We start from the raw sequence: 23767 nt of genomic DNA, 5'->3' as shown, positions 1-23767 counted from the left end.
TTTTTCACTGAGATTCACCAGGGTAGATTACATTTATCGGCAGCATGCACAGATTGACAGTTACATGAAATAAATAAAAACCTATCAACCCCTGAGCAAAGACATATGACAGCCTAATGATAATAATCCCACAGATGTACTAAGATAAACCTAAATGAGGTGCCACAGGCAATGCCTGTCCACTAACCACAGTCAAGAGATCTGCCCATGCCAAGAGAGAAAACGCAAAGCAAGCCATGCATGATGGATGAGGTGCCTTAAAACAGTAAGGGTGAGTAAATAGTTACGACACCTAAATTATTTCTGCTAACCTGTATGCAAGTCTACGGTGCAAAGAAACTCAGGCAAGTATGATACTCACGTGACACGGCCAATCAAGTTGGTCTGCACATGTTGTTGAAACTCTGGATATTTAGAAGCTAGGTAAGCGAAATCTGGAGGTTTGTCTTTGTAACGATTTCTTGGGTGCATAGATTTATTAAGAGCCATCCTGCAACTGAAAGAGAAAGAACATAATAAGCACCCCTGTCAGGACATTATCAAAAACACCACTGCTATTTCACCAAACATAATGTCATTAACTGACGTTTTATTGAGGATGGATCAGCTGTAGAACAAGATAGAACTCCAGGTGACTTTGGCAAGTGTCTCACTGTCAACATATAACGTCCAACGTTAATGCTGTTAGCTTTAAACGTCCACTGAAAACTGTGCTAGCCAGTTAGCTCTATTTCAATGTGGCTTTGGAACGTCAACTACGGCCCGTGCGATTTACTAGGTGTAGACATTAATGCTGTTGAGTACTTGCCACGACTAACCATATTACTACGGGCGTTTGAAGTAAATCCAAATAGTTTAAGGTAGTCTCACACACACACGTTGCTAGAACGTTGCAACTATGCTATGTTCCGGGATGACTGGTCACAATCCTGCGCCGCCGACACTTATGATGACGTAGGCATTTTGGGTGGTAAAAATGCACTGTGGTCATCTGGGGCTCACATTAGTATGCAGGTAGCTCTTCTTTATGTCTGACTTCTCATGATGTGAGATAAAGATTTATAACCAAACACAACATGATTGATGCAATGTCTTCATCAAGCCTTATTTGTTTGCATGCACAATGCAAGCAGCTACTTATCTGTGTACAAAGGTGATCACCAGTCTTAAATAGAAGACTGCCTCTTGAGCATTATACTTCCCGTCCATGCAAGGTGTTGTTAGATCAAAGCATAGTAACTAACATTACATCATTGACCCTTGTATAATTGAACTCCACCTTCACACTACACTACATTCATACCAAGATGTCACTTTTTTATTACTCAAAATATTGTGACCTCTTTATAAATATATATTTGTTTCCCATCAATTACAATTAGACATTGACTCTTCTTATTAAAAGGGTCACTGACTATTAATTCACATAAACTAATGTGTGGAAAAATCAAACATCAGGTACACATACATACAAAGAAAAACACAGAAAGACAATTTTGAGATTTTCTTTAATTATGTTGCAAACAATGACATCCAGATATATTGTTAACAATTGGCTGAGTGAACAGTGATACCATAAAAGCAAAAAATCCCATTAGAGCTGTGAAATCTGAAGCCCTCGAATCTATTCACAAAGCACGCGCCGAGCACACAGATGGACTCTAGGCTGGAGGACAGACCCACAGACAGCGATGCGTTGGGCATCTCTACTGCCTGTCTGTGCATGAGCCCTGACAGCAAGTGCAGCATTGGGATTGCTTGGGACCTGTAAGTGGCAAACATGAGCTTTTTTCCCTCTCCTCTCCCAGGCCACATAGGAGCACAGGATCTAATGCCTGCGTTGTGGGCTGTTGGGTCTGCCTGGTGCCTGTTGAAAGCACATCAACAGAACTCAAGAACGCCTCTAGTTTCATCCTCTGCAGCCAAAAATATAAACCAGGGAAATCTGATTTCAAGAGGCAAGTCAGAAAATTCTTGCAAAAGTTAACCAACTTTGTTTCGTTTGTCTGTGAAGACCTATGGCCGAAAGAATCCTGAGGTCTGCCAACAGCAAGGGAGTAGCAGGTTTAGATGGATGACTTTTTGTTGTTGTAGAGATCATCTGTGGACACCGTGAATAAGAACAGAAAATAGAGAGAAAAAGATAATCAGGGCAATCTAGCTAAATGCAATGTCCTATGTTTCCCACATTTTTTGGTTTTTGATGTGTACGAGAGTTTACAGCATGAAACATTTGCACATCTTTCACCTTAAGCATTTCACATACACCCTTTGGTGTATTTGAGGTCTCTCTTCCCATCCAGTAGGTCACAGGGTAGTGTGAAGGGCCAGTGGGCCCAGTACTCTACCCTGGCTATGGACTCAAGAGAAACAAGAAAATCAAAAAGAGATGATTTGACTAACGCAATCTGAAGCAATCCTCTCCCAAAATGGGAGGTTATTGTTCTACAGGAGGCATCAACGGTGTTTCCTTGGGTAAGGGTGGGGGAGTGGTGTGGTGTTGGAGGATACCTCCCTTAGGGAAGGGGGGTTGGGGGGGTCTCCAGTCTGCCGCAATCCCATCACAAATGGAGAAAAAAAAATATATATAAAAAACAGGAGTCATCCTCCATTGTACAGCACAGAGACCAAGTCTTTTCTACAACCACATATTAAGCTGTCCACAGTTCATCATGCTGGCTGACCTATCTGGTAGGGGTGTCTTAAGTTTGAAGACATTAAATAGCTAATCGCATTAGATCATCTATGTACATACACACAACCATCCCCTTTAAACTAGAGATGAAAGATTGTTTCTGTTCATTATATATTTTTTATTTATTTTATTTCTTTATTTAACAATTAAAGTTGTCAATTAGGCTGCTTTGACATAGCAGCAGGGAGTCCTGAGGGTTAGTCATAAGAGACGAATGTCACACGCTTTAGCATTCAACGCTTGTCTGCACCACAGACACCCCTCACCCAGACAGCTCGATCGTCAGTACTGTTGCATGCAGCAGTGTTGGTCGACAGGAGCAGACCTCGGACTAGTCACTACCAGAGTTAGGATTCTATCGTCATCATTAGCGGCAGCATCAGCAGGTACACACAACAGGAAAATTAGCTAGATAACAGGTTGGATAAGCAGAGGATATTTTTTTTTTATTATGTCATTGCATTGTAATGGAAAAAGGGCTAATTAAAAAAATGAAATCAGTTTTATGCATTTATTAATACGTTTTACATGTCTTAGAGCTCCAGGTTGGAAGTGAACCCAAAGATCTAAACAGAGCAGGGATGTGCAAGTTAACTGGATTTTTTACTTCTATTCCTTTTTTAATTAATTTTTCCATTTTCATTCTCTTCAATTTCTGTCAGTCTGCTGCCCTGGTCAGACTTTCTTTTTTTTTTTTGAACTCCTGTTGATAATTTCTCAAGTTAATGAAAGGAATAGCTGGTCACTGTTGGCTGGGATTTATTTAAAAGGAGCTCCCATCGCCTGCTCTTACACTGATCCTATATATGGGGACTGCAAGCTGAGCAGCGTGGGAATCCATGGTTGCCGCTAACAGGACGGCCACTGGTCGATTGCGTTGCCTGTAAGGACTTTCACCGAGCCTCCAGCACGCTCAACCTCACCGATTCAGTTGCGCCAGGCCAATGGGAGGGAGCCGCTGTGGTCACCTGGTGAATATGCCAATTTAAGTGGCAGATGCCCCTCACATTGGGCTTCTCTGCATAGAGCAGGCATTAGCAAAAGCGCAGCAACTGCTGGCATTGGAACCAATCTCACTTTCATTTCAAAAGTTGATTTAAATAAATCCCTGTAAACCTAACCAATGACAGCACTGAACTTCCACCTCACTAACAAGCTTTACATTTTCATCATAGAAATTGGTTTCCTTTCGCTCCATTTTCTTTTAACAATATAGATTTTTATTTAGTTTGTGTCCTGCTTACAAGAGACGTTTTTTTTCTTCTTCGTTTTTTGCACATCCCCCAACACACACATAAGGGAAAACTTTGAATCCTTGTCATGCTCTACATCTCTCCCACACAAAAGAAAGGGGTTGACGTATTTTTAAAACTTAGCGGAGCTAATCTTCAATTTTCCACTAGAGCAGCAAACCAAAAACAAAAGGGCCTGGAGCACAGGTTTACATGATTTTGTTTGTTTGTTGTTTTGCTGTGGTAAACTAAGTGCTTCATGGAGGGAACAGAGGCATGAATTTACTCACATTAATTGAGTTATACTTCTACTATGCCATGAGAGCCCTACAAAGAGCAAACCCCAAACCCAATTGGAGCGTTTCAGAGGGGTGCCATGACGATGCCTTAAGATGCTTGGGCTGCTTCTGATTTGGGGGTGGGATGGGGTGGCTTAAAAAAAAAAATGAAACCACAGTGTCAAGATAAATCTCCAGTTAAAGATGTGAGAGGTTGATAAAGCTATGGGTGTCACTATGGGAATGTGGCTTATGGCCGGAAATACAAAAATCCAAACAAAAATAAAAAGCATAAATCGAATAATGCTGCTCACTCTGCAACCTAACTGGCAAACTCAAACGCCAGTTCAAGAATGTGTCCTTCGAGTATTCAAAAGTGAAAGTTCCTTCACTGACTTTAGGCCGTAGGACGTGTCATGACAAGAGCACAAAGCTTTTTAAATCCCTAAAGGTTTTCCAGACAACAGGTTTTGAAAACATTCTTAGATGCAGCCATTAAAATATGATCTAGTTCCACAAGAAGAGAAATGGTAAGCACACTTCAGAAGTGATGTTACAAAGCTACAGAGAAATTTCTCAGAACAAGCCCCACAGACAACCAAATCTCCACGGAAGGATTATAGCTTTTCCTTTTATATTGTCTTTTTTACCCCCCTCAAATGTCACCAAGCTAGGCACCAACAGACTACGACAGTGGAAAAAAAAAAATCAAAAAGAAAGAAAAACAAAACAAAATCTAAATAAAAAAATAGACAGACAAAAATAAATGACACATAAGAACGACACTGTCATTAAATTATCAGTTTTAGTGCCCTACGTTAAACCCAGTCGACGTCTGCCTTCGGTAGGTCGGACCAATGTGAAAGGTTCGGCCCCGTGTTAAACCCTATGGTACTTCTAAACAACGTTATGTAAATTTACAGTATACAATTTTGGATTCACCATGCAAGAATACTTTTTTTCGTGTAACATTTAATAGCTGAATCTACATCCAGAATAATTTACATAAAAGGACAATAGTTATTTAACCAGAGCTCAATGGGTAATAACCATGGTAAGTTTTGAGTGCATCCAGAAGAAGATGGAGCAGGGGGTTGGAGGGTGGGGTGAGGTGGGTGGGTGTTGGCAAGGGTGGAATGGGCTTTTGGTGGGGAGGGGGGAGAGGCGGTAGGTGGATCAGTGTGGGGGTCCTGCCGGTGACCATCAGCGACACTCCCACACTTTTACTGTTTGATCTACACTCCCAGTGACGACATAGGGAGCTGCCTTGTGGAAATCTGCAAAGAGGACACAAAGAGAAAAAAGTGAGAGAGAGAGAGAGAGAGAGAGAGAGAGAGAGAGAGAGAGAGAGAGAGAGAGAGAGAGAGAGAGAGAGAGAGAGAGAGAACACACAGCATTAAAAGGGAAAACAAGTGCTCCTATCAAGAGCAGAGATAGGAACATTCAAATGAGTCATTTAGTACCATGATGAAAGCCTGACGGACATTAGCATATGCATTCAATTTCTTACATAACAGAATATTTCTAATCTAATTTGTCGTTGAACACAACAATGGTTTGTTTGAGTTTATGCCTCAGGACAAACTAATGATACACCTTCATGCTGTCGTGCAGGAAAAGATGAAGTGTACAAAACAAAGCTACTCAAAAGATGCCCATGTTCTCCAAAAGGTAGCACACCAATCGATAGTGCAGATATGAGCGCAGTTCACAAAACCGCATTCAAAAGCTCCTGGCGTCTTCAAAAACACACACAGCCGGCTGGGGAGCAGACAAAAAAGCGTGTTGGGCTGTCTCCTTGGAGACCTCCTGAGCCTTGATCCACTCCAAAGCCCTGTATTCAGACAGTTAGGGCCCTGGAGCACTCCGCAAGCCCCAGAACTGGCTGCCAGCAGCCCCCGGACACCGCGTTGTGCTCGAGAGCCGGACCGAACCTTGGCAAGAGCCAAAAGTGGCCAGTGGGTGGATTAATCTGGCACTGTTTAGGTAAGGATCTTTGGCACACATGGGCTCATATGAGGCATAATTCAACCCAGATGCTTGCAAATAAATGACTTCCACCATCATCACCACCGAGACTAAGATCATGGACCGCAGACCCAGTTCCTCCACCCACTTACCCAGAGAGGTAACAAAATGCTCATGGGCACCCAGGGTCTTCTGGCAGCGCTTGTTCTTGTAGTCCCAGATCCGCAGGGTCTTGTCGTCAGCACAGCTTACGATGAACTTCCCGCCGGGGTGGAAGAGGATTCCACGCACCCAGTTATCATGCCCCACCTGCACAGGAGAAGACACATACTTCACCATCATCGCCCCATAAGTTCCTAATTTGAATGTACACTGTAACGTATAACGGACAGTTCTTAATGGATACACACATTCAGCCACTGCCCCAATCCTACCATTCCAGCCTGTGACAGGCCATTAGTGGACTCACCAGTGTCATAAGGCACATGCCAATGCTCACGTCCCACATCTTGATGGTTTTGTCTCTGGAGCCGGAAAGCAGGAAGGGTCCAGGTTTGCCACTCTTCTTAGTCTGGGGAGAACAGGAGCACAGTTTAGTGCCATGTGTGTGTGTGTGTGTGTGTGAGAGTGAGAGTGAGAGTGAGAGAGAGAGAAAATGGGCAGTGGCGGCCTTCTGTGGCGATTTCTCCACAGTCTGGGCCACAGAAAAAAAAAAAAATCACTGCAGTGGCCCAGCAGCTTTCTCTCCAGCCCATCCACAGCCTTGCATTTCCCTGCGTCAGAGGCAGAGGTGGAGGGCTACTGCACAGAATGATAAGGAGGCTGAGCATCAAAGTGCAGGGTGCTCAAGTGTGCGTGGCCATGCTTCTAATATTCAATTTAGCTGCAGCTTTGATAAGTGCACGAAGTCGAACGCTCTGCACTTCAAAACACTAATTAGCTCTGAAACGCAAATCAACTTTACTGGCTTACAACTGGCCTGGACAAATGAAATGGGAAAGACTCCTTTAAGAGAGCCTTCTGCAGAACCTGGACTTTCCACGCAGTCAGCAGTTTCTGAACACGGCTCTTTGTGTGTGTTCTTTTATTCTAGATAAGGATTTTTATGGAGTCTATTTAAATCAGATCAAATTAGGACTGGCAGTGCTCATCATATGTAGCATGTTCACAGTCAAGTTATCACATATAACTGCTCTTAAACGCAAAAAAATATAATAATAATAATAAAATAAAAAAACTTTTTTAAAACAACCTCAGTGCGGTAAGTGGTGTTCAGGATTTGCATGTCCAGGCATGTATACTAAGAGGTGTGAAACGACCATACTTAAATGTCAACAATGTCACAGATTGAGAACAAAACTGTTGCCGAGGCATGCAGCCTAATTTACGTGGACTGGTTTAACGAGTTGAGGTTAAATTCCCCATTTGGGCTTATACTGTATTTGCCTGGGGAAAGCAGATAGTTCCCTTATGCTACAACAAAACGGGAATCATTTGGTTCTTTCAGCTTGGTTTCATGGGCCACCCGCTGCAGGGGCTAATGTTTTATTATCAGATGAATAGGAGAATTGGACATGGTTGATCACAAGACCGCGGGAGTCGAAATGGCACGCCTGACCTAAGGCCATTGGGGATTTACTCCATGCAATTTCATTTCATGGTCTAATTCAGACGCATCCAGAGAGGACAGACTTTTGGGCAGAATTTCAAGGAAAAGGGTGTGCCATAAGCTTGTTTCCAATAAGATGGCATGTTTAAATCATTACAATGCAGGTACCACCTGAACATCTAACCAAATCAGCAGGTTTGACCTAAAAGTGACTAAAAAGTCCACACACACATGCACGCTCACTTAACCCTTTGTGTGGTGATTGTTTGGGTGTGTACCCGTACTAACAGTCACCCAATCATACTCCAACACACAAGAAGCTTCTTAACCCTCAGGAGGTCTTAATAAGGGTACATACACACACAGTAGAACCCTCCACACACACACACCTCTGAGCCGGTGGCCTCCAGGATGGTGGGGTGTGCGCTCTCGGGCGCCCAGGAGATGCACTCCACCACGTGCTCATGCTCCCGCAGCTCGGCCTTGCACTCTTTGGAGGCCACCACCCACACGCGCACCGTCTGGTCGTTGGAGGAGCTGGCGATCAGCGTGCCGTCCTGGTTGGGCCGCACCATGCGCACCCACTCTCTGTGGCCGGTGAACGTCTTCACGCAGTACCTGTGGACAGGACAGCACCACGTCAGACACCATCACCGTGCCTGGTTCAGGAGATCACTAGAGATCAACTCGAAGATAGCATGTTTGACAAGCTTATACCATAACACATGAATAGCATATAAACCAATGTAAGCCTACGTACTGAAAACGGTCAGGTTAGAAGTCTGACTACTCTCAACAGTCATATAATAAACATCAGAATCTTTCTTGCTTATTTCATTTCTTGACTCAAATCAAACTCAGCAGTGTTATTTCCAACAAGAAATATTCTGTACTGATAACAACTCATCTACTGACACACATGGTTACATACCCAGTGGCTACCTCCCACATCTTAATGGTTTTATCCCTTGAGGCAGATACTATGTGATCTCCATTGGGCATAATAGCTACAGACGAAACATTATGGTCGTGTCCTGCAAAACATAAAAAAAAATGTGCGTCAATCAACTATCACACTGTAAATTGCATAAATGCTTCAGGAACTTAATAAACAATTCAATTACTACAACTTGGATGAATCCAGTGTTGCAGATAAGTCTTTGAATTTATCATATTCACCACCGCTGCCACCCCCCCAAAACACCACCACACAGACACACACACAGACACTTCCTGCACCAAAATTAGATTGTCATCCGTAAGTACTGGTTGATAATTAGAGGTTAAGAATGACCATGACAAACGAGCTTTTAGTAAATTAGGCAATTAAATAACCAGACAGACAACCAATTTGCCCGAGGTTGCTTTGTTCCTTGATGGGGGGGGGGGGGGAGCGGCGAAGAAAAAAGCTAATTACACAGAGCACCCATTTTAAAGCTGCTAAACAGATGAAACTAAGACGCCTGGAAAAAGCAGGCTTAAATATGGGTGGAAGCCCATAGAATGTTATCTGGTCTTGGGAAGGATAATTAAAGTCCTGTCCAAATCTCCTAATCTGCTGCCAAAGCAACCAGCCGGGCGAGGGAGAGAGAGAGAGACACAGAGTGTCAGAGAGAGAGAGAGAGAGAGAGAGAGAGAGAGAGAGAGAGAGAGAGAGAGAGACAGAGATAGACAAGACACAGAGAGAAGGACAAAAGACAGAGAACCAGCAGACAGAAAAACAGTAAGGTCAGTAGCAGGTACGTAGACAGGTGTAGAGAGAAAGCTAGATATAGAGTGAGGTAGACAGGGAGTAGATAGGAAGTCAGTGGGGTAAAAGAACCGAGCTGGGCGCAGCACTGGCACAGTGGAACTGGCAGGCAGGGAGGAGGCGCGACGGCAGGTCCCAGTGCCCCTCTCCTAATCAGTGCGCCAGCGAGCGCCAGCTCAGGGGCACCGCGCCAGGCGAACTGACGGGGTGTAAATTACCAGGCAGCCCCAATCTGAACACATTAAGAGCTGTTGCACACGCGCTAGCGCACCAGACTGGTTTAAAGAGCCACCCAGAGCCTACACATATCTGACACAGATTAACATGACTGAGCTACTCAGACGCCCCATCAATTTAAGCTTGTGTATTATTTCTTGACTGTAAACATGCATCTTAAGACAGGCTACTACTGCTACCCTGTATTTGGGGGGATTTTTTTTGTGGGTAAGGTGGGGGTGGGGGGTGTTACGAGAGGCAGCTGGGCTCTTTAAAACTTGTGGGGCCAGGAAGCCTTGTGATATAAATTTCAAATCCAGGCGGTTCAAATGCAAATCCATCTCTATGGTGATCGAATAAATCAGCTCAGCCTGAAGGCTCATATTAACAGATATGCTTCCTCCAATTTGCCAGTCAATTAGAATTTAAGAAGATCGCAGCCCAAGGTCTAGTTTGTTTAGAATAAAGAGCGTGAAAAAGGTGCCACCCCACAAGCTTCCAGGCGGAAAGTTAAACGCTGTGAGTAATGTCATGCAAATCCTCAGAGAGCGAATCCCACAGGCCTATGGGGCGGTGTGTGCGGTGATGTAAAGACAATGTCAAACAAAGCACAGAATTGGTCTAAGATGTCGTTTCATTTCAGATGGAGGGGTGGGGTGGGGTGAGATGGGGGAGGTGGGGGGGGGGGGCTATTAAACAAGGCTTCTCTTACCCCAAGGGGATAGAGGAAGTGATAATGAACTGCATAGTTCACCTGTCTCTAGCTGGGTCACGGGCATCCACCCACCCTTCCCTCCCAACTCCCCACACGCTCTCTCCCGGAGGCTCTCCCCCCCCATTCTGGCCCCGATCGATTTTCCCGATGATCCCAGCTTCCGGCGCTCACCGTGCATGGTCCGGATGCACTCGAAGCCCTGGAAGTCCCAGAGCTTGATGGTCATGTCCGCAGAACAGGAGGCCAGCAGCTTGCCAGTCTGGTCGAAAGAGATGTCCTGCACGGAGTCCGTGTGGCCCTTCAGGGTGCGCTCGAAGTCTCCCGTCTCGTAGTCCCACACCTGCACAGGCAAAGCCACATGAACAATTAGGTCTCCATTTACTCTGACACCTGTCCTAAGGGGAGGGAAAATGTAGGCCAATCGCTCAGTGCAAAAACATTTACATTAACGCTTCATTTTACAGTATTTATGTCAGTGGCTGAAAACAAAAGTGGAGACGATCAGAGCAGTCAGGTGACAGGAGTCAATATTCATACTAAACGGTTACAAAGGGTTACATCCCTTCCACTGCTAGAGTGAGAGAGTGAGATCATATCAGTGGCAGGGCAGGGCCGGCTCTGAAAGATGGCAGACGGCCCTGTGGACACTCATCTGCGTTTCCCAATAGAGCCATAAAGACCCGAAGGGAGTGACCTCATCATACACCTCACCAAACCGCCTCGGGACCGCGAGTCTGACGCCGATAGATCCTGCAGATCGTAAAAGCACGGTTCCTCGATTTTGCTTCGACACGCCACCGACACAAAAGAGCACAGTGGTGATGTAGATCAAATGCTGGCAGCTTGATCGGTCGTCAGGGCTTTTTTTGTTGGAAGGGTTCCAACTCTAAGATTTGGTCTCCAGGCTGAGAGGAGGGAAGGGGGATATCAGGTTTCAGTGGGTTACTGGGCTGGCAGACACAGAGGGATAAGAGCTTAGCGTGGCGAGCCGAGCGGGGGTGTGTGTGTGTGTGTGTGTGTGACAGAACCATGCACACCCTTCTCACTCCCCCCCACAACTTGCTTAGCCACTGGTTTACAGTCTCTCCCTCACCAAATGTGGGGTGTGTGTGTGTGTGTGTGTGTGTGTGTCAGAGCAGGTTGAAGCGCCTAATCCCCATTTGTGCCAGAGCAGTCCAGGAGAGCCAAGCTTGCAAAAAGAGGCATTATTTTATTGCTCATCTCAACAAAAACAAGATGCTCAAAAAAAAAGTGCCGTAGTCACCATCCTTTGTTGCTAGCCAGATTGAAGGACAAAAAACAATTGCGATTTGAGCAGCATGCTTTTGTTAAAAAAAAAAATAAACAAAAAAAAAAAACACACACACACCACTGATCACAAACACACAACTTGGATTTCCAAAAAACATATGTGATCAAAAAACATTTTGACCCAGTTCACAAATGGACCTTTGACTGGCCAAATGAAATACTCTCTTCTGAAGGAAGGGCAGCTGGACCATGGGGCATGCTGATTAACATACATGTGAGGCAGAAAGTTCAAAGTCAGTTAAAAGGAGCAAATACCGCAGCAGACCTGTGCTACGTCTGCAGAATGAACTACAGGGCATGGGCGTGCAGAATGAACGATGCAGAGGCATGGACTTTTGTCATGGCGTGTCGTGTGTGGAAGGAGGAGTGTGTGTGTGTGTGTGGGGGGAAGCATGGGAGTTTGTCTGGATGGAACAGCTTCGGGGCTCTCCTGACAATTAACTCTGAATACAAATATGAGAAGAAAGGGGAGTGCAGCGAAGAGAGGAGAGGAATAAAAATAGAGCTGAGCTGGTCTGGCAAAAAGTGACTGGCGCAAGATGAAGGGGGACTGAGGTGAAGGTGGAAGTTTGGTGGAGTGGGGGCTTTAATGACACTGTGTTGGGAAAGTAGGGCACAGTGGGGAGAAGAGAGAGAGAGAGAGGGGGAGAGGGAGAGAGTAGATAGACAGAGACAGAGACAGAGACAGAGAGAGAGAGAGAGAGAAAAATCGTCGATCGATCGTCGAAGAATCGAAAATCGATCGTCAAAGATCAAAATCGTCGTCAGATCATCGATCAGATCAAAATCGATCGTCAAATCGTCAAAACAAAGGGAAAGAAGGAGAAAATGAATAGACAAAGGAAAATGAATCGTCGAAAGAAAGAGAGAGAGAGAGAGAGAGAGAGGAGAGCACAGACAGAGAGAGAGAGAGAGGTGGGGAGAGAGGGAGAGGATGGTTGTGGAAGAGAGAGGGGGGGAGAGGAGGAGAGAGCAGATATTGGGGAGAGGAGAGAGAGGAGAGAGGAGAGAGCAGACAGCATTGTAGAGAGAGAGAGAGAGAGGTAGAGAGGAGGAGAGATAGACAGAGACTAGAGGGAGAGGGGGAGAGGAGAGGCAGATAGACAGAGAGAGAGAGAGAGAGAGAGAGATTGCGAGGAGGGGAGTAGGAGAAAGAAGGAGAGAGACTAGGAGAGACACACAGGCAGACAGATGGAGAGATAGAGAGAAAAAGGGGGAGGGGAGGGGAGGGGTTGTGCTGTGCTGGGTTGGTGGCAGTGGCTGCTGGCGCTCGGGCGGAAGATGAATTAGCTGTGCGGAGCGCCTGGGAAAGTGGGGAAGGACCCCCCTGGTGGGATGGCAGCCAACAGAAAGAGAGAGAAAGAGGGGGAGAAAGAAAGAAAGAAAGAAAGAAAGAAAGAAAGAAAGAAAGAAAGAAAGAAAGAAAGAAAGAAAGAAAGAAAGAGAGAGGGAGGAAAAGAAACACACTTCTTTGACTCCATGAATAAATGATGGCTGCAAATATTTGTTCTGAACTAGGGCACCAGACCGACATAGCAGACAAAATATTGCAAACCGGCCTTAGAAAAAAAAAAAAAAAAAAAAAAATAAAAAAAGAGAACTCCCCTTCCCCAAATAATAATTGCTAACATGCAAGTATTAACAAAGACCTGGGATGGTTCTGCAGGGATGGAGGGAGGGATGGATGGGGTCAAAGCTAGCCACTCTGAGGCGGGCGGTGCCCTGTGGAGAGCGAGCTGGCAGCCTGGCGCTTTGTGCCAGGCCAGCGGAAATGGGCCTAGAGCCTGAGCGCGCAGCTCATCGCCCTGGCAACGGCAGCCCAGCTACCGAGCATGTCTCTCAGGGAGCTGTGTGACACGGCAGGAAATCAGAGAAGAGGACGGGGGAGCTGGGTCCCAGTCACACCAGGACACTGAGGAGAGAAGAGCTGACATCATCCACTGCTTCGGTTTGCCATAATATTTACAACAGGCAATGGAGACATGGGTTAGGAATCCAGGCAGATGTACACCTTGCAAACATCTACCAACAACACTACACAGCAGTGCAGCCTGACTGCTGCAGCTAAATTTAACAATAAGCTGTTAAATAAAAACAACTGCACCGTTATCTTCTGTTAGATTTGAGTGGTTTTCTGTATGTCATTCTTTTGGTTCTTTGTTTAATACTGCAGAAACTGCGAGGACAGGATATTTATTGTAAGCAGAATAGAATGTTGTCACCTTACAATAGCAAATGGTTATTACTAACTAATTGTTCCCCACAAGGCGTCTTAATTCAATAAAGGGGCTATATCGATCTGTTTCCCCTCCAATTTGACCCCAGGCGTGAATGTATATTCTGGTATTATAATTAGCCAGGAGTTTTTCGAATTTTTGCTTCAGTTTCTTACCTTGGATTCACCTTGCAACACTGTGTGCTGTGCTGCGCACAACAGGGTTACCAGAACTCTGTTGTTACATCCAGAATAAAGAACTATTCTTTAGCAAGCCAGCCTCAGGTTTTACACCTGCTTTTAACTACACTGGAATCTGGTCAACTGTGTCTCCATTTGGAATTAAGGGAGACAATTTTAATAGCATTCTTCAGTTGGTGTTGTCCACCCAGTTGTAATGCATTGAAATAAGGAAAAACAAGAGATTCATCCTGAAGAGGACAACAGCCTGTTTCAACGGTGAGTCGCTTTTAATTATTCATGCTACAAAAAGAACAACAGAAATTTTTTTTTGGGTTATAGTTTGACTAGGGGTACCAGTGGGTTGAGCAAAGTTTTGCCTGCAGCTGTCCTAGAAGCCAACAGTCCTGCATGTTTTTGTGTGTATACAACTATTTTGACGTCGTAGGCCTGTTTACATTTTTGAGCTTTGCATTCTGTTTTTTCATTTTGTGGATGTTTTGAGATAGATTTTTTATCTGCTTGGCTGATTTTAGTAGTGGTGACTGACTAAATTAGAGGCTAACTGTAGCTTAAGGCTAAGTTAGAGTTTGTAGCTACTATTTTATGTGCTTGTTAGTATTTCCAGCTGCGCTGTAGAACCGTTTCAAGTCTTATTCTGTAGTTCTATGGTGCAGGGTGTGAGGCTGTAACAAAGAACGACTGGATTTGGTGTAGTGCATAGCTGAGGCTAGGCAGGCATATTGTTTCGCTAATGAGGCAGGAGAAATTTGATGATTTTTAGTTTTTATGTGCTTGTTAATATTTTGCGCTGGGCTGTAAGATCTAGGTTACAAGTCTTATCCTGAATGGATTTGGTGTGGCGTCAGCCCGAGCTGGGCGGGCATATTGTATGCGCAGCAAGACAGGAGAAATTTAATAGTGCACGGGCTAACTATAGCAGTCGCTTAAGTTAGAGGCTATCGTTCGAATGTTATTTCTATGATAGAGTTTTGTAGTTACTGTTGTATCCACATAGTGTTTTGGTTCGCTCATGTGCCGGATAATATTTCCGGCTGGGCTGCAACCTGCGTGCTTTACAGCACTAATCAGACAGGAGATTATTGATCAGGGCACGAGCGTTTTGAAATTACCTAGAAACAAGCGCGATTTTTCAGACAGCGAGAATGCAGCTCAGTTTGAAGTGAAATGTCATTTCTGTTATATCGTCTAAGTTGTGGAAACACAATTTGTTTTAATGTTAACATCTCAAGGGTAAGCAGTGATGCTTGAAGTGAGCTCACATTAATACCAGTAACATCTTGCTGGATATCTAGCACGCTTCATTTTAACATCTAACATAATAACACAATGTTTCAGTAAAAGGAATGCAAGGCCTGTGCCAGCCAGATCCCTACAACTGAGAAAGGTGGGATGCTCCGCCCAAGTTAGTGAAGATGAAATAGTTACAACGGTTGAGAGATTTTTTTTGAACGTCATCTCAGGATGGAGGAGACCGAAAATAGGATTGAAATGAAATATGGCATTGTGAATGATGATGATAATTTGTGGCCTAAGGTCGACGTTAGCACATGGGGAAAATGCAACGCCTATCCGATAGAAATAAGCTGCCATTGTCTTTAGTCATCTTGAATCAAGCCATGCTTAGGCGGTGGCTGTCGAAGGAGGCGCAGAGCGGGTTGATCATCAAGAGAGAATTGTCTGAGCTTAAGGCTGAAATATCTGCTTTAGCAGAGAAGGAGAACTAAGCTAAAGGCGGAGAAGGCTCAGGATGAAATAAGGAGTGCCCAATGTGCTAGATCTGAGCGATGCCAACTTGTTTAAATGAACAAATTCTGCGTTTACAAACCACATCCAATCTGTTTGTAATGTTGAAGGCGAAAATGATCTTTAACAAGATACAACATGACCACTTCTGTTGAGCCTGCTAAAATGTGGATTGGGCAAGCATGTCAGGCGCTGCCCTAAAAATGGATAGCCTGGGTTTTACTGCAGCTGTTTGTGCAGAGGTTAAGGGAGGGTGCTGGGCACCCAATGGTCAATCCATGGTTTTCATCACCCACAATCCTTTACAGGAGTTGAGAGAATGAATCATTTTCTGAAGGAAAGTTATGATCAAGGCCACCAGGAAGGGTTTCCTTGGCTTGTGCCATTGCCACCGGTCGTGTGCAGTAGGAGTCCTACCAACAACAAAGAGACAGGGCTTGGCCCGCTTGAAGTTGTGACTGGAAAACCTATGTCTTCCCTTGTTTTGTGTACTAGCGCATTGTACATTTGGGATCAGATGCTTTGAGTGCATATTGTTCTGAATTGGCTAAAACATTCAAAACAGCAGGCCATCAGTTGACAATGGAGTGTCACAAGCATCTTGACGGGGGACACTCCCTACCTGGCCATTGGGCGATGATTAACAACCCACTCAGTGTAGTCTTTGAAGCTAATTGGAAAGGGCCATTCCACACGTTGTTAGCAACTGATGCAGTCTCAGACGACCATGGCTAAACCTTGAGTCCTGTCCTAGAAATTACATGATGCTGAACCTTAGGCTATTTGATGAAATGATCTGACCCTTTTATAATTTGATAGATTCTTGTTTTCAGTTTAATTTGTATGCTTTTTCCAATTTTCTGTGAGCATTAGTATACTGCAGCTTCTTTTGTTTGTCATTTCAGAAACTACTGTCCGTGACTACAACCCCCAAACAGCCGCTTGATCTACTTCCACCCAGCAGTGATCATAGCGTTACGGGGAGTGACCCCAGGAGGCACAGAGTGGATGACAACCGTGATCCTGACAATGATTGTTTTCATATCAGACGTCCTCCCACTGCCGGACCACAACCAGATGTTGGATGTCAAGATGGGCATGAATGGGACTATATTTGTTTGCGGGAAACATGCATACCCATGTTTGCCCTCAAACAGGGAAGGGAGTTGTTATGCCGCTCCAACCCAACATTTCTTAACAGATACAGAGTTACCTTCTGTTATGGATAAGATTGCCAATGATACTATAGAAGCCCTATCCGCAATTAATGAAGAATTATATGCCATTCACAAAGTAGCCTTACAGAACAAAATGGCTCTGGACATTATACTGGCGGATAAGGGTAGCACATGTGAAATTCCGACACAAGAGTGTTGTTTATTGGGAATCATTCAGATTTTAATGGAAACCTTTGTTCCTACTCTGTCCATTTATGCAATTTTCAGGATTTGAATATCAGTTACCTGACTATAAGAACACCACACATAGCCCCAGTTAGCTGACTGACATTAAGGTGATACCTGAAAACTCAGTAAAATATGAGTAGAAAGGATGTTGTTTAGTTAAGTTACACAACAGAACTAAAGCTCCTAAACTAGGGACATCATCCACTGAATCTCCTTACAGATACTTAATAAGTAGTTACTTAAACAAAAAGCTCATCAAAAAGACACAAACATGTTTCATCTTGCCTAGCACATTCACCGTATCTTCACTGTGCACAGGTAGTACAAGTTTCATTACTGAGAATAAGTGCAAGTGCAATATTGGGCCAACCATGCTGATGGAACAGGTCAAAGGGTAGGGAAAGAACTGACCGATAGTCACTACCTGTGGCTAACAGGGAGCACCTGTCCTCACCTTTGGGGCTTACAACTAGTTCAGGCCTTCATGGGGAACAGTGGCCTGGGGAAAAACAGGGAGCAGTCTCGTTTTGTGTTCATTTGGATTTTACGTCACCACCTAAACCTGAAAACCTGACTTTTCAATCAAAAGAACTGACACTTGGGCTGTTTAGAGGTCATGTCGAGAGAGAGTGAGCAAAGTTACTGGGCCGTGAGAGTCAAGCGGACACACACACACACACACACCAAAGCCGACACGCAGTTCTTACTTCTGAGTTGTTTTCATCACGTAGGGCCAGCATGTTAGGTTATTTGTGGGGTTTTGTGTTTGCATTCCATTTATATTGCGAGCTCAGGTTTCACCTGATAAAAACACGGCCAAGACAACGCAGCACAGTTTTCCTTCTCTTCGTAACAAGGCCTGCTTTTTAAAGATGAGCGAGGGAGCTGAACCCACCTTTATTGTGGCGTCCTCTGAAGCGGAGACCATGACACTGAAGACGGGGTGGAAGATGACCCGGGTGACGGGGCTCCTGTGGCCACTCAGGGCGTACCTCTCCGGGGGGCGGGGGATCCATTCTTTGGGGTCTCGCTTCTGTCCAATGGGTCCTCCTAAAGTGATCTCTTCTTTTGCCTCGTTCAACTTTGATTCTAATTCCATAACCTATCAGAGGAAATCCCATCACAATGAGATCAGGTCTGAGACCCCATTATAAAAAATGACTCATTTATATACAAAAGCTCTACTACTTTGTGAGATACAGTACATGAGATACATTACATAACACCATGTAATTACTACTACCAACCTTCTTTTGTAATCTGATGACTGAAGTCCATTTCTTTTCCAAAAGGCCAGCATACTTCTTGTCCAACTCCTCATTCTATAGAAGCAAGATAAAGAGCAATTCAAATCAATTCATGCCATTTCAACATCAATCCAGCAGACATCAAAACCAGCAAACACACCCCCACTTCTCCCAATGGAATCAAGCATGGGAAACACACCCCTTAACCTAGCAGGAGCCTTCCACCAATCACCCAGGAGGCAACTGTAAATTCCTCCTCCATAATCCCCTCACATGGTTTAATCTTCTGCAGACAAAGAGAGCTTACCAAGATTACAATTATAGAAACACTGTCCCGTGAAAAATTAACTTCAGGGAGCCTGGCACTGAGCGCATCATAACCCCTCCCGAAAAAAACCTCCCTTACACGTGCGCACAAAGAGCCGCGGACCTCCGCCGTGGGTACGGTCGGCCGCAGATTGACTTCTTGTTATGGCTAAGCCCAAAGAGAATTACTCGGCAGAGGAATGGGGTCATTTCTCGTAATGGCGATTGGGACCGTGAGAGTGTGTAGTGAGAGTGAGCCAAGCAGAGATGAGATGAGTGGACTGAAGGGAGAGAGAGAGATGGGGTCTGGAGTCGGGAGAGGGCCAGCTGTGGGATAGGCGATGATTGACGACCAGATCCGGTGGGGTGATGGCAGCCTGGCAGGGGGCAAGTGAGAGGCAGCCCCCAGATGCATATGGAGGCAGCGGGCAAAAGTGTGCCAAGCAGGCTGCCATACCCCTACCACACACACACAGACACTCATCCACCTGCAGCTGTGCGCACACCTGCCTCCACTCCAGTAGTGGCAATCATCAACCACACACACGCCTCCTTTATTTAACACCCAACTGGGTCAAAATTCTGTTTGCCTTTTCAAGACTGCTCTGCTGAGTGCTATCAAGCATACCATTGGTCCGGAGGAATTGGATGGGATCAGTGTTTGCTGAGAGAAGTTTGTGTGTGTGTGTGTGTGTGTGTGTGTGTGAGAAAGAGCGAGTGTGTGTGTGTTTGTTTTATGTTCCACTCCAGAGGGCTCCTCAGCAGGGACAGGCGGTCACAGACACACCACAGATACGATGAGAAGGAACGCAAACACAAGGGCCGCTTCATCAAAAATTCAAACACAGAATCTCGCCTGCTTAAGAGAGAGGGAAGGGGGGGGCAGTCGATCTGTCAGTTTGCACAAAGAGCAGAAACAGGATGAGAGAGAGACTGCTATGGAGAGGGAGAGAGGAGGATGAAAGGAGGAATAGGGTGTGGTAAGCACGGCCTCTCAGCAGCGCGGCCTCTCTGTTGGAGGAATCAAGAGTTGCCGTCCAAGGGAACAGTTGCTGCCTCTCTGCAGGTTGTAGAGGGGGAGAGATGAGAGGGGTGGAGGGGTTTGGGGGGTAAAAGAGGGGAGGTTCCTTCAACGCCGCCTCAGAGGAGTGCACTCCGTTGGGCTGATCCACCATCTGCCCACACCCTCTGCCTGCCTAGTGCCCAAGCCAACAGCTAAACGCACAGCCTGCCCGTGCTGCCCGCATCTTAGCTCTTCAGCACACTCAGCAGTCTGGTGCCATTCACCTACACACAGGCACACGCACACACAGGCACACGCACACACCTACATATACAAACACACACCTCATCACCCAATATAGCACATACAGGACATGGGGACACACACACACCAACCGCACACAAACATATAAACAAACCTACACACACACACACACACCTGAGGGCATCATAAGAGGGGTATGGCAGAGCTGAAACAGTGGCAGTCCGTAACTGGCAGACAATCTTGCAGGTCTGAATGGGAAGGTGTTAACAGCGAGGTGGCTAATTAAAAGGAGCTTTTAGCGGAGAGCAGCCAACAGGCTGATCCGTCAGGGCGCGCCACCGTGGCGACGGGAGTCATCTATTATTCATGCCGTTTCCGCTCTTCTACGAGGGGAATGAATGTTTCAGAAAGCTGCCTTTGCCCGGATGGCACAGGACAAGCACGGAAGGAAAAACAACACTAAAGACAGTGGACCCGTGGAGGAGCAGGGGTAGAGGGAGATTTCAGCTCTCCTCAGATGAGAGATGCAGCGAGACACACAGACAGACAGGGGGGGGTATGGGTCTTTTGAGGCTCGTCGGCGCTTTCTGTTTGATACGAGATTTCTGTCTGCACCTTCCTCTCTGGGTGGCGAGTCGCACGTTTATCTCCGCCGCATCTTAATTCTGTGTGCTACGCCTACAGTCACACTTCTGTCGCCCACATCAATTAGCAGGAGGGGCTAGGAGGAGGAGGGGTGTGTGTAGTATGTAGTATGTAGTGTGTAGTGTGTGTCTGTGTGTGTAGAGTGTGTGTTGTAGATATGTGTGTAAGAGGGTGTATTCCAATTTAGAGCATATTGTTAAGACATTTGCAGAGTTGTTTGGAGGCGGGTTGGGGTGGTGGGGGTTCCACAATTACCATGTCTAATTCCGCCTCCTTCTTGAAAACTGAATATGCCTCTTCATAGCCATTGGAACGGAGGTAATCGGCTATCGCTCGATTTCTGGAAGACAAAAGGAGAAAAGAAAAGAAGGCTAATTAGTTCCCTTGATAGACAGACAGATTAAATTTTCAGTCATCTTGCATTAAAGAAAAAAGAAATAAAAAGAAAATCAATTCAGTAAGAGATTTTAACAACAAAAGCCTGAGAAAGATGTCTGCAAAACCCATAAAAGACATAATGCATCCCTCTTTCACCATGTAGATATATAGACACACACACACACACACATTAACCCATTTGAGGGAAATATCACATCTGCCATGGTGGCATAACGAGCTGGAATGGCTGTGGGGGGAATGGGCTGAGTAGCAGCCCTCATTAGAGTGGAGAGGCAGGGTGAGAGACACCTGCGGAGAGGAGGAGATGATCCGCAGGGGGGAGAGAGGGAGAGAGGGAGGGTGAGGCCAAAGTGGCAGAGGTAGGAGTGTGTGAGCACGCACACACACACACACACACTAAAGTCTGACGGGGGGGAGGTGGGGGGCACTTTAAACTCCTCTCCCATCTATTCAATAATGGCCCACCAGGCGACAGCGCCCAGCAGATGATGGGGAGGTGATTGCAGAGATAGGGAACACAATAGGCTCGTCTCAGACACACACTCGCTATCTGACTCTTCCTGCTATTGTGTGTGAGGATGGCCTTCTCAGATGCAAAGAAACACTTGTGTGCACACACACACACACAAAACCACATATCTGCGTCTGTGTGTTGTGTGTCTACCAAAATAAGTGCTGCTTCAGCCCATTACTCCCGACACTCTCTTCCTGTGCGAAAGCCGTCCACACAAAACCGCTCAACATATCTGCCCTCTCAACTCTACTACTAGCCTCTCTCTCTGACAAACAACATTCTTTTTTTCCTGTGACTCCGGGTGAGCCCCTGGGCTAAAAGAACACCACAGCTGATTAATTTATTGATCAGAGGAGCCAGGGGTCAAGGAGCATCCTGTGCCGGTCGCAGGGAAAGCACAGATGCTGGGCAGATCAGGTCCTGGCTTGGCGGTTCTGGAGGCACTGGAGGGCTGACGTGGGGAACAGAGAGGAGCGGAGGCGGTCTGGCACGCAGGCCCACAGCTCGGAGCCTCTCCTGCTGACAGCAGCCCAAAGACTCAAGGTTACCCAGAGGTTAAGCATGTGACAGGCGGCAGGTCCGCAACACACCCGTCCACGCGCCATTTTGCGTGTGTGCATCAGTGAGTGTGTGTGTGTGTGTGTGTGTGTGTGTGTGTGTGTGTGTGTCACGCTGCCTGCAACGCCGCACCGGAGATTCTTATCGGGAGATATGTTCGCGGCCCCACAAAGCCCCTTTGTGATGCCGCTTCTGAAGGGGAGCCCCACACAAAGCACCTCAGTGTCATCGTCGGGATGAGCAGATAAAGAAATAACTAGTCTGTGAAATCCCAAATAACAACACTGGGCCCCTCTGTTTAAGCCCATTGCTTTTGGGCTGTCATCACAACCAGCACACGGGTGCGCATGTACATACAAACACATACCCACTCTTTACACACACACACACACACACACACCCACACGCTCCCAACCACATGGATGGCCAGAGATGGCGTCACGCTGCAGGCCAGGTCAGAGACATGGAGACCATGGGGCCACAGAGGCCAAGGAGGCGCAGGAGGAGGTGTCAAAGCAGCCTTACAACACAAAGCATTTGCACAGAGCAGAAAATGTTCAAACAAGAGCCCAAAGTGCTTTTAGAAGGGCACAGCGTGATGCAGAGATCATGGTCTGCGACCCCACCAGAGGCAGACAGATAAAGCGCTGGTAGATGACAGACACAGGAAGAGCACTCTGCTGCAGCACTCTCAGACTCTGGCAGAGTGACAAGCGCCTGTCTGTGGGCCACTCCCAGCTCTGGAGTCTGCCAAGCACAGGACAGACAGACAGACAGACAGACAGACAGACAGACAGAGAGAGCGAGAGGAAAGACATGGATGGGAAGTTGGAGCATGCAAACACAAACAGGGAAGAAAGGGATGGAGAGAATGATGGAGGGAATGACAGAGAAAAAAAGGAGAGAAAGAAAGCAAGAATGCTCTGCAGTCCTTCAGACTGACTCCCATCTGGTAATGCCTCCAGTCCAACTGCACCCCTGCCCTCCCACAGCCTGTGCGGGATTACTATTGTACAATAAGGGCTGGTGGGAGGGGGGCTAATCCAAATCTAAACAACGACTTAGAAAGAGAGGAAAAAAGAGAAGGGGAAGGAGGGAGGGAGAGAGAGACAGAGAGGGAGAGAGAGGTTGGGCATGAAACGGTGAAACTGCCAGCAGCCAACCCCTCCTGAGAGGTCTGCACTGCAGTGCTGAGGCAAATTCTATTCTCTGCACAACCCTGGCATGACCTCTGATAGCAAAAATAACATGCAACACACACAGAGCGCAGGGAGGGAGAGATGCAGAGACACAGAAAGGGAGAGAGAGAGGGAGAGAGGAGGATCCAGAATGAATATGTACACAAAAACACAGAGTGTTAGTAGCTCAGGAGCGGTCTCCATGGAGACCAGAATGCAGTCAGACAAGTGGAAAAGCAGTGAGGAACATGAGTGGGCAGAGCCGCCGAGGCCTGATCTGCAATCAAGAGAAACAGAGAGAAGAGTGAAGA

The 23767-nt window shown here is 46.1% G+C and overlaps 2 protein-coding genes across 4 annotated transcripts in view; both read right to left on the bottom strand.

Moving 5' to 3' along the window:
* Positions 1-897, bottom strand: part of mettl16 (methyltransferase 16, N6-methyladenosin) — a 30126-nt gene extending 29229 nt beyond the window's left edge. Inside the window, exons 1-3 of the mRNA XM_048265510.1 lie at positions 879-897; positions 587-652; positions 362-496 (exon numbers count right to left, since the gene is read on the bottom strand). Coding sequence (XP_048121467.1) covers positions 362-489 — 128 coding nt within the window. The 5' untranslated portion in view covers positions 490-496; positions 587-652; positions 879-897. The remainder of the gene's footprint in view (positions 1-361; positions 497-586; positions 653-878) is intronic.
* Positions 898-1491: 594 nt separating this feature from the next.
* Positions 1492-23767, bottom strand: part of pafah1b1a (platelet-activating factor acetylhydrolase 1b, regulatory subunit 1a) — a 36503-nt gene continuing 14227 nt past the window's right edge. For all 3 annotated transcript variants that reach the window (XM_048264362.1, XM_048264364.1, XM_048264363.1), the window contains exons 3-11: positions 21063-21147; positions 18590-18664; positions 18238-18444; positions 10635-10803; positions 8714-8816; positions 8172-8400; positions 6643-6744; positions 6326-6482; positions 1492-5482 (exon numbers count right to left, since the gene is read on the bottom strand). In XM_048264362.1, coding sequence (XP_048120319.1) covers positions 5409-5482; positions 6326-6482; positions 6643-6744; positions 8172-8400; positions 8714-8816; positions 10635-10803; positions 18238-18444; positions 18590-18664; positions 21063-21147 — 1201 coding nt within the window. In that variant the 3' untranslated portion in view covers positions 1492-5408. The remainder of the gene's footprint in view (positions 5483-6325; positions 6483-6642; positions 6745-8171; positions 8401-8713; positions 8817-10634; positions 10804-18237; positions 18445-18589; positions 18665-21062; positions 21148-23767) is intronic.

This window comes from Alosa alosa, chromosome 15 (genome assembly GCF_017589495.1).
Source record: "Alosa alosa isolate M-15738 ecotype Scorff River chromosome 15, AALO_Geno_1.1, whole genome shotgun sequence".
Lineage (NCBI taxonomy): Eukaryota > Metazoa > Chordata > Actinopteri > Clupeiformes > Clupeidae > Alosa > Alosa alosa.
This window is presented reverse-complemented; position numbering and strand designations above follow the sequence as displayed.